General features: G+C 55.1%; 2 protein-coding genes across 2 annotated transcripts; both read left to right on the top strand.

Moving 5' to 3' along the window:
• Nucleotides 1-8,578: 8,578 nt before the first annotated feature.
• CGGC5_v010966 (uncharacterized protein) lies at nucleotides 8,579-11,541 on the top strand (the record flags this gene model as incomplete). Its single annotated transcript, XM_066152443.1, has 2 exons — nucleotides 8,579-10,034; nucleotides 10,088-11,541. 2 exons carry the CDS (start codon nucleotides 8,579-8,581, stop codon nucleotides 11,539-11,541), a joined length of 2,910 nt encoding a protein of 969 aa, XP_066008272.1.
• Nucleotides 11,542-15,159: 3,618 nt separating this feature from the next.
• CGGC5_v010965 (uncharacterized protein) lies at nucleotides 15,160-16,152 on the top strand (the record flags this gene model as incomplete). The annotated part of the gene is made up of 1 exon (XM_066152442.1): nucleotides 15,160-16,152. One exon carries the CDS (start codon nucleotides 15,160-15,162, stop codon nucleotides 16,150-16,152), a length of 993 nt encoding a protein of 330 aa, XP_066008193.1.
• Between the last annotated feature and the right edge of the window lie 944 nt (nucleotides 16,153-17,096).

Below are 17,096 nucleotides of genomic sequence, written 5' to 3'. Positions count from 1 at the left end.
AAAATAGAGAAAGAGACGAGGGGGAAAAAGGGTCCATCCTCTGATGCAGCGATGCTGGCGTACCTCACCACGTAGTATGGCCGCGCAGCATAGCCGCAAGCGAATGGCATGGGGGCGTAGGTATCCATCTTGACAACCTCTCGTCCCGTGTCCCGAGACTCTGGGCGGGCGCTCTGCGACGTTTGGCAATTCCCGGAAGTCTGGACACGTTATTTCCCTTTCCCCGTCTCCCGTGCCGCTCGTGGCCGCCGCCGTCGTCGTCGTCGGCGCGGGGGGCTTCTGGAATAATGCACAAAATAATGAGAAACCAGCTCGGTTTTATGAGAGTGTCTTGTTAATGAAAGGACCCGTTCCTACGTCGTGTCAGTCACTTATGCACTCTCTCGGTGAAGACCGAAGGGAAGAGTATCTGTGGACAGCGCCACGTGGGATATTATCCGTCTTTATGCTTATGCTTCTTTTTGTGGCGGTTATGCTGGTGGGACGTGGCTGAGATACGGGGAGCTGTGCCCTCGGTAATGTGGCGATGAAGGCGCTCAACTGCCAGCAGCCTTGGTCAAGACGGAGGCAATGCCAACTTCCATCAAAATAAAGCGACAAAGGCCAAGGTGTGGTAGGAGTCGGCTGACTTTGGAGCTGTCAGGCAGAAATCACTAACCTAGCTTTCTACACTGAATTTCATGTCCTGTTGTTGACGAAATAAACTCTGCGATGGCGTCGTTCTCCTTTCTCTAGACCTAGGTATCAGACATATTGTCCAGGAAGAGGCGATATACTTGTATCTAGCACTCTTTTCTGCCCGTGGGTACTCAGCTTTCACGGATGTCTTTACCAGATGGAAACTTATGCCGCCCGGCGGAAGTAACCCAGATATGTAGACAGCATCGAGTAGCAAACGCAATGAACCGCGCAAAAGACAATGAACCGCACAAAAGGCAACGGTCGCGGCGAGCCTAGAGCTGGCAACTCTCATTTCGCCACTTTCATCTGCCATATCGCCTCGTCGAGAAGACCCGTTCGCACCCCGTCATAGTTCTGACACACAATAAATTCCAATCACAGTTTGCTCCCGCAACTGACTCGGTCCGACGTCCTCGCCTCGTCCGGACATGACCGCCAACGCTTCTTCCGCAGAACCTAGACTCTGCAGGCAGAGTATAGCATCTGAGGATTGATAGTGACGATACCTTCCACGAAGCTTCCGCTACTTTGGTATCCCAAGCACCGGCCGAACCTTCTGCACCCCAGAGTTCACGTCAACCTTTTGCCAAAGCAAAACCTAGACGCCAAGATAGTTGTTCAGAGAAGTCTGATAAGCCGGGCGGACGAATCAAGCATCGTCAAACATCCCCAGACTTTCAAGCCAGGTTGCCTGCGTGGCCTAAGTCCGTGGTCGTCTGTTGATGCTTCAACCAAGCGTGAGCGTCCGAGCTGGCGTAGTCAAGGTCTTACAGACGGAGCGGCTGTGCTCTTGTGATTGTCGTGTCGCGCAAGATTGAGTCCCTGCCGCTATTCCACGGCTGTTGTCCTCGACGACATACTTGACATGAGTCTCTCGATATTCGAAGGAGGCCGTAGATTTCGCGTCTCCCTCCAACCCCTATCACGGCACCACTTGGTGCATATATACTCAGGGCGGTGGCATAGGCGGTCGAGGTCTAGTGACCGTATTCGTGATCTCGACTTAACCAACCTATGTGTTTGATGTCATATCCGGACACTTCCGGGCCGTCCTCAAGCGGCGATACTGTATCATCCTCAACGCTGGCTGGTATGCTGTGAGGACTTCGACCAAACAAAATATAGAAAGTTCTCAACACAAGGTAACTTCAAGGACAGGTAGCAGCCTATGCGGTTTCTATGAGTCGAAGCGTCGGATCGAACAAGTCATGGACATACCACTTCAAAGTGTCGCACAGGAATGTCTTGACTGAAAGATCAGGACAAATGGAAAGCCAATTGCCAATAAAACCTAGTCGAAATCCGCGCTGAAAATGTCTTCTCGGCGAATAGAGAAAAGATAGTCAATTGACAATAGTTTGCCAGCTCATCTCCAAAGTATCAATCTGAAGCTGCGTGAATTTGCTGTACGCATTCTTCCACTATATTTCTCGGACATGTGCAAGGACTGCCTTGTTGTATAAAGCTCAACAGCAAGCCCCACGGAGGGAAGGACTTAAACAAGCCCTTTCAAAGGCAATTTCCGAGCATGTCGTATGCGGAAGGTCATACGCCAAGAAGGTTGATCTTCACGACCCCTTCATTGCAGTGGTACACTGTTTCGCATCAAGAGCGTCTGAATATTGCGATTTACACGCGGCGTGTTGGCAGACACAAGTAATAGCTTTTCAAGACGCCCACGACACCTTCTTTGATAGACTTTGTGGTTGGAATTGATCACCTGCGCTCAAAGTCAACTTAAGCCAATTGGATATTCAGACTTTCAGCCCACTCCCGGTACCTTAATCCTTTGGCAAGATCGACACCCCGCCGGAATGTTCGGCGAGGATGTTGACGATATCTCGGGCCGGAAAGTGGATGCCCTGGTCGCCCACTAGTCCGGAAACCGGAATAGATGTTCGTCGCACAAGGCTTCGCGAATGTCCTTACGTCAAATGAAGGGTTCTCCTAAATTAAGGAAACAGCAAACATGATCGACTTTGAGTGTTCTAGTTGCCCAGATAATCGGGCCTTGTCGTCACAATCCTAGGCACGCCAGTCATTGGATTGGCAGGCGGAGCAGTTCTTGGGATCTGTGTGTTGCGTCACGGATAGATGATGCTTGTCCACCACGATATCCAGACCCAAAATTTGGTGAACGCCTCCACACCGGAGACTAGATGGCGCCGTGGGGCCGAGGGTTTGACGTTGATGAGAGTCTGCGGGAGCTAGCGCGTTGCCAATGAGAGCAGAGCTCGCAAATTAGCTTAGAATGAACCGCCAAAGTCAAATCCTCATATGGCGCCGCGGCACGCCTTCAATATTGACACAGCAGATAGCTTGTACTTGGTAGTACTAACCAAGCCGTAGTTCGTCCCTGACACTTTGGCTCGGAGATGACGTGCCGTGGGCAGATAAACACGACCGAGGATCAGGTCAAAATCGGTGAACGGATCACCTTGGCCTGCAAACCGGGCGAATGCAGGCTCAAGATTTGTTGCTCTGGAAGACGGCAGACCCGCGTAGCCGTCGGCGCATTGTTTCGTTTCGTCCCAAGGTCCACGTGTGGATGGCGAAGACGGCAATACAAATTGTGCGGAGACGAGAAGGCGAAGAACAGTCATTCGTGTCATTGAGTTTTGTCTGCTGCTGCGGTTATGCAAAGCAAAAATTTGTCGAGTGGACGAAGCTGCGGTGGCTTCTGGGACAGGGCATGGACCCTTGAGCTCAGTCCATGCTGAGCGATTTGTCTGGACAATGCCATCCTGAGCAGACTGAAGCTTTGCCCATGCAGCGGGAGCCTTACCTCAGTATCAAGCAACAGCCCGAGGGCCATTGATTGCACGAGGGATTCGAGGGGAGATCATGGAGTTGTCAGAGCTTCCAGCTGAAAATTGGCCAATCTACGGTGGCATCGACGGATCTACCCAAGGGCGTCTTTGTACCATCAGATTGTCGAGCGAGCCACCGATTCAACAACTGTCGTTGTTGAAAGTCAAGAAAAGGGACCACGTGACAGGGAGCATTCTTGCAGGAGTTGCGCCTGACACAGCCAATTGTGACGGATATAGAGGCCGAAGTAGCGGGACGCCTTCTGAAGAGGGTGTGGCTCCTTTGGCCCTGTTCCATGCGTGCAGCATGCGTCTGGCAGCTGAAACGCGTCTAGAACTCGGCGTGCAGTCTGCAGAATAAAAAGGCGCATCTGCAAACGCATCCGCCGCTTCTGCGGTGTACAGTTGACGGTGGATGTATGTAGGAAGTAGGTGGTGGTGGTGGTGGACGGTGGGCACCTTGTTGGTAGCGGTTCCCGCGTGGCCTGCCAACCCGCTGTGCCCCCTCACGGCTTGCGCCCGTCTTGGGGCTTGTTGCTGGTTGGGTGGAGCGGCCCAGTGACGAGGGCTATCTCGATTTGTCCGGCTTGCGTTAAAGAATGCAGGTGATGAGCAAGGCCGTCAGTTTGCTGTGCATCTCGGGCCAAGGAGGAAGCGCAACATTGGGCACCCTGAACGGACGCGCAGAGATGTCGCAAAGTGACTGGTGCGCGTCGAGGTGTTCCTGGTTTTCCATGGTGTTCCTGCAGGAGGGATGATTACAGGAACTCTGGATTCTGCACACCGCAGGCAGACCCCCGCTCAAATGCCTTTAAGGTAATGCCGATCAGCGTTCTGCCGCTGGGGTTGAAGGGATCCGAGGCGACGAGTCACAATGGCAGGGCGAGATGCAGCAATGAATTCCCATTCTTCCGCCTCTTGCGCTCGCTTGGATCCGGACGGTGATATTCGTATTGGCGGGCCATCGTATTGCGCGGCGAGCCTGCATCGTGCAGCCAATTGTCGACCAAGACTCGCGAATTAGACAGCAGTCTCTATCTGCAACTGAGGGCGGTGTTGATCAAATGCCTCGGAGGCTTGCCGACTGGCGTGTCGAGTTTGAAGGCGGGAGAGGGACGGGGGCATATGTCTTCGGGGTATTTTCCTCTCATTTTTTTGTGGCAGACATCAGCTCAAGGAACGAGACGTTTCAATTCGTCCCGTCTTGACGTGGAAGGCGCCATTCGGCACAGCAGAGGTCGGGATTGCTGCGGTGGTGCGTGCTGGTGTGAGGTGTTGTTTCCGTTACTGTTGTAAGTGGCCGTCGTCGTTACGCAATGGACGGCCGGTGTTGGTTGGCGGGCCGCATGGCTGGTTGGCTGCTGTGGCCGCCTCTCATGGTCCCTTCAACGGACGGATCAGAGACATCCAGGATGAACGGTGCGGTCAATGTCTGAGTCTGGGGAAGCCCGCGCGGTGGTGATGGCAACTTGGGTGTCGCAGTTTGGCTGATGGTTTTCTTTTGCCTTTTTCCTCTTGGTCTCTTTCCAAAATTGGGTTGTTGCAGACTGGCATTTCCTTTCTTTTTGCCGCTGCACACCAACACACCTCCGGCAGCTCTGACAGGTGCAGAGAACGCTAAGCAAGCGCAGAGAAGAGAAAACCTAAGACGCGACGACGGCAGGCGAGGAGGGCATCCAAGACTTCAGGCTGTACGGATGCTCTGCCAGTCTGACTTCCTGGTGGCTTCGGTTCTGGGCATGCCGCAGCTTGCTTGCAGGAAGAGAATCATCCGTACGGAAGCTCGTAGCAGATGGGTTGAATGGTGGGAAGCGGACGCCGGGGAGGTTTCTTATCCGGGCGAATCCCCTGTCGCGTCTTTGCTCCTGGTCTTTGCAACCGGTGGGTATTTTGCCAAATGGTGTCGTTGTCGGCGACTCCTCCTTGCTCTGTTGGACGCGGTTGAGTAGAATCATCGCAGACCCTCACCCAAGTCCCGTCAGCAATCAGTGGAGCAGACAAGACCCCCCCAGATCGGGCCATCTGGACCGCAAGTGCAGGGGTTGAAGGGGTCGCGAAGGTGTGTGCCTGCGCTAGTGTTTCCGCTTAAACATTTTGAGCTCGTCATTGGCCCGCCGTGCTCTCTCTGGCCCCACCTCGAGACTCTGGGAGACAGGGGCGTGACGGAGAGTGACCCCCCAGGCGGGGCAGGAGCGTTGAAGCGTTGGAGCTAAGAAGGAGCGCCCCCTGCCCCCTGGCACGCGAAGTGCAGCCAATGGAAGCCACAGTCCCCTTGGTGAGCCGTGCTTTCCTTCCATCTGCCACTTTGGGTGCTCGACCTCCTAAAAATTGCAGCGAGAGCAGGCGCAATTGCAATTGCAGCCAGGGGCAACCCGTCACACATGCTCTTCCTCCTTTCGAAATAGCCGCCTCCATATTGCCAAGTGCCCTGCAAAAAGCGTGCCTGACTATTGAATTGAACGACGCCTCACACTTGCCATTGCCAGACAGAGTCTAGGCATTCGTAGATAGAGATGATATGATGACTGAGACTTCTCAACGGCCTATGCGTTTGCGCTCTTGTTGGATCTTGACGTGACTCTCTCTAGGGAACCGTCTCGTTGGTGACATGACCAACACCCCTCCCCCCACCACCGGCCAGGTCTTTCATTTCCCTGTTGCAGCTCCATTCTTTGATTGAGTTGAGGTTGTCGTTTGCGCAATCCCGTCCCAGGCCACGGGCACGTACCCGTATCTCGATTTTAGATAGCAGCGCATCTTGAAGTCTCGGCGTATCATTCTTTTCCTCGCACCTGCCTGTGTACAGATAGACTGACAGGAGCACTGCAAAAAGGACAAGACTGACTCCAAAACTACACACCCCTGATTACCCCCGGTGGAGCTGTGTGCTTGTCCTGCTCGCCATCAACGGACAAATGGGCTGTCACTCAGGCCAGACCACACCCCAATATTGAAGCGCACCCCCGTCGTTGATAGACCCATTCGATCCAATCCAGAGCCCCCCGAACCCTCCAAGCCTCTTCTGGCTCTGGCACCTGGCCAGCCCTTCCTCTTTTTGACTCCGGGGGATCCCTCTCATCCCCTCTTGTCCCGTCTCGACTCCTCCTTTCGACCTCTCCCCGTCGAGTCCTGTCCCGTCTTCTTCTGCCACCTCCCCGTCCCTCCTCGACATTTGCACGCCGCCGCTTGCGAGCGAACGAGCACGAACGACAGACAACCAACGACACTCCTCGTCGTCCCGTCCGCACAGTCGTCGAGTCGACCAACATCCCACCTGTCGTTGCTGTAACACTGTGAGATCGCCCTGTCCAAGTCCCTCGACAGATCCCCGATAGCCCATCTCCGTGTGTCGTCGTCGCCTACGGATACCACTCTCGCACAACACCCACAGACCCGGGACACCCTACGCACACGCACTCACACACACCGGAACCCAGCTTTTTTTACTTCTCGACTTTCTTTTTCTTACCGTTCAGTCGTCCTCGGTCGATACCTCTTGGCCTTTGCTTGCTTCTCCCGCTGCCAGCTCGGGAATTTCAGCAAAAAATAAACCGCTACCGCCTTGTCTTGAAGACAAAGCCGACCCTTCTCTTAACCCAACTGCCATCCCTCCGTCTCGGACAGGAGAAGAGGAAACAACTCGATCCCGCGTCATTGTCATTTGCTGCCGCTGCCTCGGGCTCTCTCATTTTGTTCTCTACGGGTTCCAAACAATCCATCGACCTCCCCACGCGGCCTCACCTGTCAGTTCGCACATCATATCACCCATCGAATCCACCACGGGCCTTCTTCTTCGCCTGATTGTCTCTTGATCTTCAAATCTTCAGACGTCAGTCACAAGGTTCCCCCAGAGAGGTGCTGCCTCCCCGACGCCGGACACACCCTGCCCGTTCCGCCCGTCTGAAACACTCTCAGTCCCTCTCGCCAGCACCGCAAGACCCAGTGTGTGTCGTGCACCCATCCGCGCCCGTCTCACCCACCTGATTTCTCTTGTCAAGTCGTGCAAACAGACACTCACGTCGTGCCGCTTCGCCGACCATCGTAGCCAGCACTCCTGCACGCGCTTCAGACGTCGATGCCATCATCTTCCAGCCATCCATCATCCTGTGTCTGTTGTCGACTGTCGCCGTCCAGCATCGCTGTTCAGAGCAACGACAACTACGACAAATTCTCCCAGGCGGGCGAATCACGTTGGACAACAGCAAAGTCTCGAAACACCAACTGTACGTGATCCCCTTTGGGACTCCCCCTACCCGTGGCCCGGCTGTTCAGGTATTCCCTGCTTTGGGGGGTGTGGCCGACCTGAAGCGACCCTCCCGAACCGCCGGGAACCTCCTGCTTCTGCACCTGGGCAAGAGTGGCAGAGTCTCTCACGCGGCGTTGTGCAGACAGACAGTACATGCTGCCTTTCTTGCCTGCCTTGCCTCACTCCTCGCCTCTTCTTTCTGTTCTGTTCTGTCTCTCAAACCCTTCACACTCTCCAGTGCTGACCTGGACTTTCCCACGATAGATCGTCGGAGCCTCTTTTTTCATTCTCTACTACCCTAATTAATTCATCTAGCATTCTCTTTCCCTGCTGCCGCACCCGCGGACGCAGTTCATTCCTTCTTCGCCGCCTTTCCTTTCTTCATTCGCCACCCCTCCGATCGCATTTCGCCATCGTCTAGACTTCGATTCTCGTTTTAATAGGCCTGGTTCCTGTTTTCAATCTCGCGCAGTTACACCGCCTCGCAATAGAGTTGAGCGACCTTCGTTTGATATACCCACCCGCCAGTCGTTTCTGTCCGCGAAGCTGCGTCGAGCACCTACAGCAAACCACGCTGTCATTCGAGCTTATACGAGCCACTCGTCGTCGGGCAATTTCGAAAGCGCCGCCGCATCAGCAAACTATCGGAGACCCGCAGCAATCACTGTCGTAGAATCTGCACTCAGGTGATACCGCAGGGCGAATGGTTTAATTGTCGTGTCTGGACGCGCAGGCACCTTGAAACGGAAAAGAAAAAGCAGAGAGGCAGGAAAAGGAGACTCTGATGTCGCTGGACCGAATTCACGAGTACTAAATGAGTCAACCCCAATATGGAAGAGATATGGATCGACCACCTATCGCAGGATCCGTCAAGCGGGCGCGAGAGCGGGCTCAAGCCGGATTTCCGAGGGACCAGTACGCACCGCCGTCCGCAACACGATTCCCGATAATGGAAGAGGACTTGGACAGCCCCACGGATGTCTCACCACCACCGAGCCGCCAGAACCCCGATCCCGCACCGTCACGAATCCCGAGACCATTACCTCCGGCCGCGCTACAGAACAAAGATGGCGGCATCGGCATGGCCATCTCGCGGCCTACGCAAATCCCCCAATGGCCGCTGCCCGGACCCATCCCGTCCCCATCCCCCGAAGCCGAGCCGTACCGACCTCCCCCAGGAAGGGGACCACCACCGCAACGCCCACCTCGCCCAAGTAGGGTCCCTTCGATTCTGGACAGCTCCCGAGTGCAAGAACACACTCCCGTATTTCAGTACACCCCCCAGATCGGACGAGAATCGACGCTGAGCCAAGATCCCTCGTCCGCACCACTCACCCCGTCATCGAGACATACGCAGTCGTCAATGTCTTCCGTAGGATCGATTCCGGATTTCCCATTGCCATCGACCATTCCTCCCGCTCCGATCCCGCCACCTCCTCCCGCCGCTCTGCCGAGACGGAGCGTCACCCTCGGACCTCCTCCGTCGTCTCGACGAGGTGATTCGTCCTTCTATTCCAATGCTTCATTTGTTTCTCCGATTCCCGAAGAGAGCCCAAGGTCGAGGTCGCATACCTCATTTGCTTCTAGCGCCGCTATGCCAGAGAGTTGGGGCAGTCAATCGCCAGGATTCAGCCCAGGATACCCCGATGAATTTTACGAGGATGATGCGTACTCCACGGAGGAAGACGAGGACAACAGCAGAGCAAGCACGGCACAGTATGGCGAAGGTGATGAAAGCAAGCTCGTCAGGAGCGCGAGTGTTGGTAAGATGCAAAAACCATCAATCGTCATGAACCGAGCTCCGAGCGGCGGCGACCCGTTACCGCAGGAAGCATTCAGACCAACACCATCACCTCTCCAGAACCAGCTCCCGCACAGCCCCTTCGACAACGGCACAGGCTATCTTGAAGGGTCTAGTTCCTCAGGAACGGTGCCCACGATGGCAGCTACGGCAACCACGCCTTCAGTAACAGCTGATGCCATGCTTGGAGCGTTTGCTGCTGCCAGTTCAACAAACCCCGAGGAAATGAGAAAAGTCACACCCGAGCCACGGCCGTACAACCGCCTATCGGCGATTCGTCGCCCGCCAAAGTTGGGCCTAGACATGAACTCTGTCAGAGAGATGGAGTCCAGAGGCAGTATGACCAGTTTGCCAGACTTGATCAAACGCGCAACTCGCTTAGCCGCGCTTATTGACCGAGGACGCCGGCCTGCAAGCAGATTTGACATGGACGGAGAATGGCCGGATGAGAAAGCGTTTGGGCGCGAGGGGGAGCACCAAATGGCAAACATGTCAGGTGAGTGAAATGAAGTCTTTTGCCCGTAGTCATCCGCTAACGTCGTCATCTAGCTGCTGAAAAACATCAGTCAGGACTCTCTGACATGTTGGCTGCGTTTCCTCCTCCAGCAACAACTCCTAATCCTCCCCAGCGCGGCAGCTGGTTCAGGCGTAACTCTCAAGGATCATGGCCTCTTGCACCAGGAAGCCGTGGCGGTACGCCAGTGCAACCCATGACACGCGCCATGGCAGCCAGATCATCTCCCTTGGCAAGGTTAGAGTCCAACAGCGATGAGGGCTCTGTCAAACGTAAGAGAAGGTGTTGCGGCCTACCACTCTGGGCCTTTATTTTGATTGTTGTCATCGTTTTGGGTATCATCGCCGCTGCCATCATCGTTCCTCTCGAGTTCTTCGTCTTTCGGAAGAACAGGACAGGCAGCACTCCCACTACTGAGCCGGCTCTGGGTCAATGCCAGAACCAGCTCAAGTGTGAGAACGGCGGTACGAATGTCATTTCGCAGAATGTCTGCTCATGCATTTGCACGAATGGATTTACCGGTCAGACTTGTTCTGTGGCCGGCGCAACCGGATGCACCACGACCACTATCACCGGCACCTCATCTAATTTCAATAATGTCACCCTCGGCCAGGCGATACCCCGCCTCCTTCAGCAGGCTCAGACCAATTTCACCGTCACCTTGGACGGAACCGACATTCTGGCAAAGTTCAACACGGAGAGCCTCTCTTGCATTGCGCAAAACTCGCTTGTTACCTTTGATGGGCGCTCAACTCGCCAAGGCACCACCAACTCGCAAGAGGTGGTTGCCAACGTGGGCGTCAACGCTGACAACATACCCATCCAAATCATCACGCTGCTTCCTGGGCAGGCGACGACGATTACCTTCAACTTTATCGAGACTGGTGCCGTTATTGGTCCCTCTGGCGACATTGTTGGCGGGTTCACGACCCTCTCAGGCCCATTCCGCGTCACGACGATCCACGCCTCCAGCTCGACCATGTGGGCTACCATCCCTATGATGCCCACGCCGACGACAATTAGCTCGAGCTCGACGGCTCCAGTCACGATGCCTACAATTCCGCCGGCAACCTCGGTGCCGCCAACGACAACTTCCACGCCACCGACGACAACATCAGCACAGGGCCCCCTGGTTCCCTCAGTACCTGTGTCTCCATCGCCGTCGCCCACGCCTACGTTCAGCGTCACGGAAGAGACTCTTGACTTCGCGAGAGTCGCCGTGCTGCTTATTCTCGAGAGGCAGAACCTGATGGCCGCGACGACAGCACAGACGGTGCTCCAGCGGTTCTTCACGCAGGCAGGCACAGGCAGTCGGACATCAAACGGAGGCGTCGCCATCAGCCAGGCATTGAATGTGACGCTCGGCGGAGGTAATTCGGTAGACCTGGTCCACTTCCTCGTCAACGTCCCCGGAAACACCACGACGCCGACGACGATGACGGCGACGAACAGCACCTCACCCGGTGTCGTCGCCGCAGAAGGGAGCTGAATTTGCGCCATGTGAGGATGGGGGACGGTGTTCAGTATGATGATGGTCGTCGACGGCGTGCCGAGGGGTAAACCAAAAAATGTACATAGTGACGCTTAATGAGGTGATGAGCTGCGAAACCCGAGCAGCAAAAGGATGGAATGTAGGCACGCCGGCGCCCCCCGATCATCTTGTATTAAAAAAGAAGTAGTGTGGCCCTTTTTTCTATTTCTCTATAGCTTTGGAAGTGGAGGAGGAGGAGGAGGATATCAGCACGCATAGCGTCTTCGTTGTGTACGAGTAGGAAGCCAGTCAGCGAGGGCGTTGAGACTTTTTTGGAGAAGTCGAGGAGCTGTGCAGATACCATTGATATCAATCAAGACATAATCCGGTCTGATGACAATATTTTGACTCGTTCCCCATAACTTGCCGTGAGGCTGTCATGAATTGTTCTCAAAATGCACGCAATACTGTCCCCATTTTCATTGTTTGTTGGCGCAGAGGGATATACTTCGGACCAGACGTCATTCTCATCAGACATTTTTTCTCGCTGTTCGTTCATGTTGGTCACGAAATGGCCCCAGCGGTGGGATGGTATCCACACGGCTCCCCATCAGACAGGATCGTCGTCCGGGATCGCCGCCGGAGGCGATTTCTCTCTGATTTTTAATCTCACGGAACCAAGGAGAAAAAGGCACGAACGGCATGGCATGCTCGTGGTGGGTTCAGGTTGATTCTTTTCTCCGCTTGGGGAGGATGGATGGTTCGCTTACAACTCGACGGTAACAAAAGTTTTAGCGCCGCAGGGCCGGCGATTCCCCGTCTAGATTTCTTCGACCACTGGACGATCCATGGGAGAGAGAATGAATGGGTGCAGCAGCAGGTCTGGAACTTCCTTGAAATCTCCGTTGGGTGGGTTAAGGGTTTGTGCTTTTCTGTTCTAAACTTCCTCGTTAGGGCGGCGGTTTTAGTGAAAAGGATATAGATGGAGCAGGGAGCCACCCGAGCTCCATAAATGAAGCTTCGGCGCTCCGAGGAAGGGAATTTGGCCGTGGGTTTGGATTGAGTGCGCGGTATTTTGGGGGCATTGGTTGGTGGTGATTGGGGCGTTGCGGTCGATTTCATATTGATTGGAGGCACAATTTCTATGCGACGATAGCTGTTGGCTAGCGAAGGGGTGGACAACACGTGTTTAGAGTGTTGTTTACGCTGTTTTAGAGGAAATTTGGAAAGAAAAAGAAGTGAACATCCAGGGAATGTGCGTTTGGTGGGTTCCTTTTTGGACAAAGATAGAAACCGGGGAAGATGTGTGGCCGGCCCGCTGGCATTGAACGAGTGCCGTTCTCTGGTGATGACTCGGAAGAGGTGAGCCGGTCAGGCCGGTGAGAGTACGAGAGTGCGAGTAAGTTTTGATTTATCCTTTCAGGATTGAGGCTGAAAGACTAGATTGAAGTGAGGTCATTGAGGGGGGAGGCCGTGTAGCTTTGCTTACCGGTGGAGGATGGAATGAGTCGTGGGCTTATGCTTTTTTACGGATAGAGATTGACGATCCAAGATTGCAGATTGTAAATGAGGCCGAGGCGAGGGGAAGTTGTGATGTGCGGGTGATGGTGAGGGCGCTAGGACGGATGCGGAAGGGTGGGAAGGTGGTGGTTTGCTTTTTCTCAATTTCACCGGCGAAAATTTGAGTTGCCGATGCCTTGGCGTAGTTTATCTTCAGCGTGCTCTCCGTGTTCACTGTTCAAAGTCTGTTGATATCGTGGGTTTTTGCGCTGCGCTCTTGGCTTTTCCGCTTCTCGGCTGCCCAGTTTCGGTCTGCCGGGCACGGCGTGCCAGCCTGGGTAATCGCTCTCGTCAGGGGACGCGGTCGTGGGAACACAGCCCCTCTCTGCGCGTGGTTTGAAGAAGGGCGTCGGTAGCGTGGCGTGGGGGATGGCGTCCCCCCGGGAGCCAGACTTGCAGTCTTGTTGGAGTCTTCTTTTTTTCTTGGTCAAATCAGTGTCGCTAGACTCCGTCTGCCGTCCCCAGTCACCCTCCGCCCCTCGACACCCCCTTTCAAGGCGCAGATGTGGCCCTCCATTGCAAGGGTACCTGCATCGGTGGTCCCCCCCCCGGTTCGCCATCGCCTTTCGCAATAGAAATGGGGCAGGTTTTCTGACAGGGGTGGCCCGCTGTCTGCTCCGGCGTCTGGATAAGACGGAGAAGCAAGCAACTGGGACTTTGGGAGGCGAGAGCGAAAGTGAAGAGAGAAAAAAGAGTCTGCCGTGTGGGAAGTCGTTATTGAAAGGGGGAGGAATAGTTGAATAATTGGACCTTGAAAAAACGGCCGAACCAGAAGCTGTCAATCAGTGTCATCGGGTGGTCTTGAAACCTGTCGCCCACCTATCATCCGGTCTCTGCGACCTGGGCAGACAGTTGGTTCGTCTGTGAGGAGGGTGGACTTCTCGAGTAGGAAGGTGAGGCAAGGTCGAGGTGCGGGAATAAGAGGCGTTAAGAACGACGATGTCAGCGGCAGGCTGATGGCTGAAGCAGTCGCGTACAGTACCGCAGTAGACAGATCGTAGCCGTTAGTGGCTCGACGCAACCATCGTGTCGCAAGCGGCGGCGTCGTTGCATGCCACACTGAGGAGTTGAAGAGTCAATCAATGCCGGGTGCCCTGCCCTGCCCTGCCACGTCCTGGGAAGCTCGAGCACACACGATCCCATTCTAAAGGGAAATAAGGTAGTCTTACCCGTCTCCCCCCTCCCCCCATTCGCAGAGTGCAGACAATATCCCTTGCTACGCGCGCCAGTGAGGCTGTGGTCAGATAACATAGCGGACAGTCTGCAGTCTGCAGAAGGGCGAGGTGAGGTGGTGGGTATGATTGAAGAGTCTAAAGAAGGGGAAACGGCCGAAAAGGGCGAAGGGCGGCAGGCTGGTGATGGTGGACGGGAGGAGAATTAAGTGCAAGGCCGCCAAGCAGCGTGGTAAGGCAAGGTAGCAGAGCCCACTTGGTTGCAGTGAACTGCCTTAGCCTTAGAGGGGACGGGACTGGGAGGGAAAGGGCTGATTGATGGTGCATTTTGGGTGCTGGTTGCATCCATCCATCCATCCTGACTGGACTGTCCCGGGCTGTCAATCTGAACCTGGAAGTGTGGGCTCGCTCTGCCGCTGCCGTTGCTGCTGCCGCAGCCCGGGTGACCCCTTCCTTGCGCCTCCTTCCCTCTTTCTCTCGTCCCTCATTCTCAACCGCTACCTTTCCCTCCTTCTCAACCTCCTCCTCCCCTCTGCCTTCAACCTCATTCACTCATTTGCGACACGACCGAGGGGGGAAGCGTTCCTACACACTTCCAATCGCTCACCTGCTCTACTATACATCAGAGCCTACTTCCGGTCGCTTCCTGTGGTACATCAACTACGCTACTCATTGCATTGACTCAAGGCCGGCTACTGAGGGAGGACCTCGACGCGTGCACACATCGAAAGCCTCCGTCTGGCGCGATCCCACGCCTAAGCCTTCGGGGCTCGCCCAGCACTATCTAAGCTGGGACAAAGAGACCTCTCCGCGCAGAAGCTCGACCTCAATCTCTGAATCGACATCTCATAGCTACCTCTCATATACCACTTACTCACCATCACCAACCCCCAGCTCGCCCACCATGTCCTACAATCATCAGCAGTCAGACTCCATCTCCAACGCCATGTATCCCGCCGATTCTTCCTACACACCAGGCGGCGGCGCTCAAAACCGCCAATCCACAAACTCCCTCGCCAATGCCCTGTATCCCGTCGACTCCGGATACACACCCGGCGGCCAAAATCACCACCCATCAGACTCCCTCGCCAATGCCGCCTACCCCCAAGACTCTGCCTACCGCCCCGCTGCCCCGACATCCCACCCAGACGACAAGCTCGCCATGCCTCAAGCACGCTACTCCCAGTCTTACAACACCGCAGCCATGACAGGGCCCGGGGCTGCCAGTCGCCAAGCTCCCACAACAGCATACCCTCAGTACCCGCCCGCCACACAACAACCACAGGCCTGGACCCCGACGCACGATCCGTACTCCCCTGCCGTGACCCCGTGGAGCCCCGATGGCATGTCCGCCGCGAACCCGAACCTGCCGCCACCGCCGCCGTACGACCCCTCGAGGCCCGGGACAGGAGCGACTGGCACAAGTACGCCGAGGGACCCAACTTCGCCAAACCCGAGTGAGAGCGCACTTCTTGGGCAGCAGCAACAGCAGGCGGTTGGACAGCAACGTGGGGTGCCTGCTCAATCTCAGAGCATTTACACAGCTTCGCCGCAAGTCCAGCAACAACAACAACAACAACAACAACAACAACAGCAAGCACCAGCACCCGCAGCACCGCACATTGCAGACCCAGAAGGACAAGATGGACAGCAGCCGAGGGCGTACTTGCAATCAATGACGGGTGGCATGCCTGCTTACGGTAACAGCCCGGGCGGTCTGGGGCCGGTTGCCAAGGCGCGCAAGAAGAAGAAGCAGAAGCTCGCCATCCTCGCCGCAGTTCTCTGTGCCATATTGCTGCTCCTGATCGGTTTGATTGTGGGCGTGTTGGTTGGCATCGTCAATCGCAAGGATGACAAGCCACCCCCACCAGGACCGACCGGGCCCAGGATGATGTAAACCGGAGAATTTCAATCTGAATTGAAGGCGAGAAAAGCGAGAGACTCGTTCCCGCGGGGCCGATATGTCTGGGTGGTGACGTATCGCTCCCCGGAGAGGGAAAGTCAGGGCGTTATTTACGACGAACCCGTCGATTTTGACGGGTTCGGGCAATTACTTCAACCAATACCCCGTTACGTTTTTTACATATTTTGACAACTTTTCTTTGTTTTCATACCAACCACCCAACCTTATTTCTTCTTGGCATTACTTGAGCGTCGCACGGCGGATGGGGCGGGGAGCATTGAGGCAAGCGACGATAATGTTTGATCAACCTAGGGACGGACTATGGAAGGTGTTGTGCGAAGAGGCAACGGCGATTGAGCGGTGATATATATACATACACATCATGGCATACGGGCGACTTTGCAGCCGATGGTGGGCTTATAGACGATGGACAGAGCCGCGAGAGCGTGCTATGAGATTGGAATGAAATGAAAGCGTACGTTGATCAAGAACTATGCGCCTTCTGGGATACGTGATACTTGCGATAACATACTTCAAGCCTTCGCTTTGCGAAGCACTTGGGAGTTAGCATTGGAGCTGTCCACCTGCTTGTATTGAGATTTCTGGCGACGCGAGCCTTCTCGCAAGGGCGTCGGAGCGATGCCTGATCTTCCCCCGCGCACACGGTTCTACCAACCGAACTGCGACCATCCGGGGAATATTCCAAGGATTTATGCCAGGCGGCGATGGCTGACAAAGAAAGTGATTGACTGTCGGAAACGCCGTGATAAGCTACTCTTGTCGAGGACATTGTCGATTCGACTTTTACCTAGAAAGGATCAGCTTGTCATGGTGGATGAGCGATACCATCCCAACACCGGGGCACCACAATATGTGGCTCACCACTCAGTCTTGTTTTTGGACGGACTGGCTGCTCTTCTTCTCTGTGCTTTTATATC

Source organism: Colletotrichum fructicola (assembly GCF_000319635.2).
Source record: "Colletotrichum fructicola Nara gc5 chromosome Unknown KSG_Nara_v1_contig06, whole genome shotgun sequence".
In the NCBI taxonomy this organism is placed as follows: Eukaryota; Fungi; Ascomycota; class Sordariomycetes; order Glomerellales; family Glomerellaceae; genus Colletotrichum; species Colletotrichum fructicola.
Note: the sequence above shows the minus strand (reverse complement) of the source record. Positions and strands in the feature narration are given on the sequence as shown.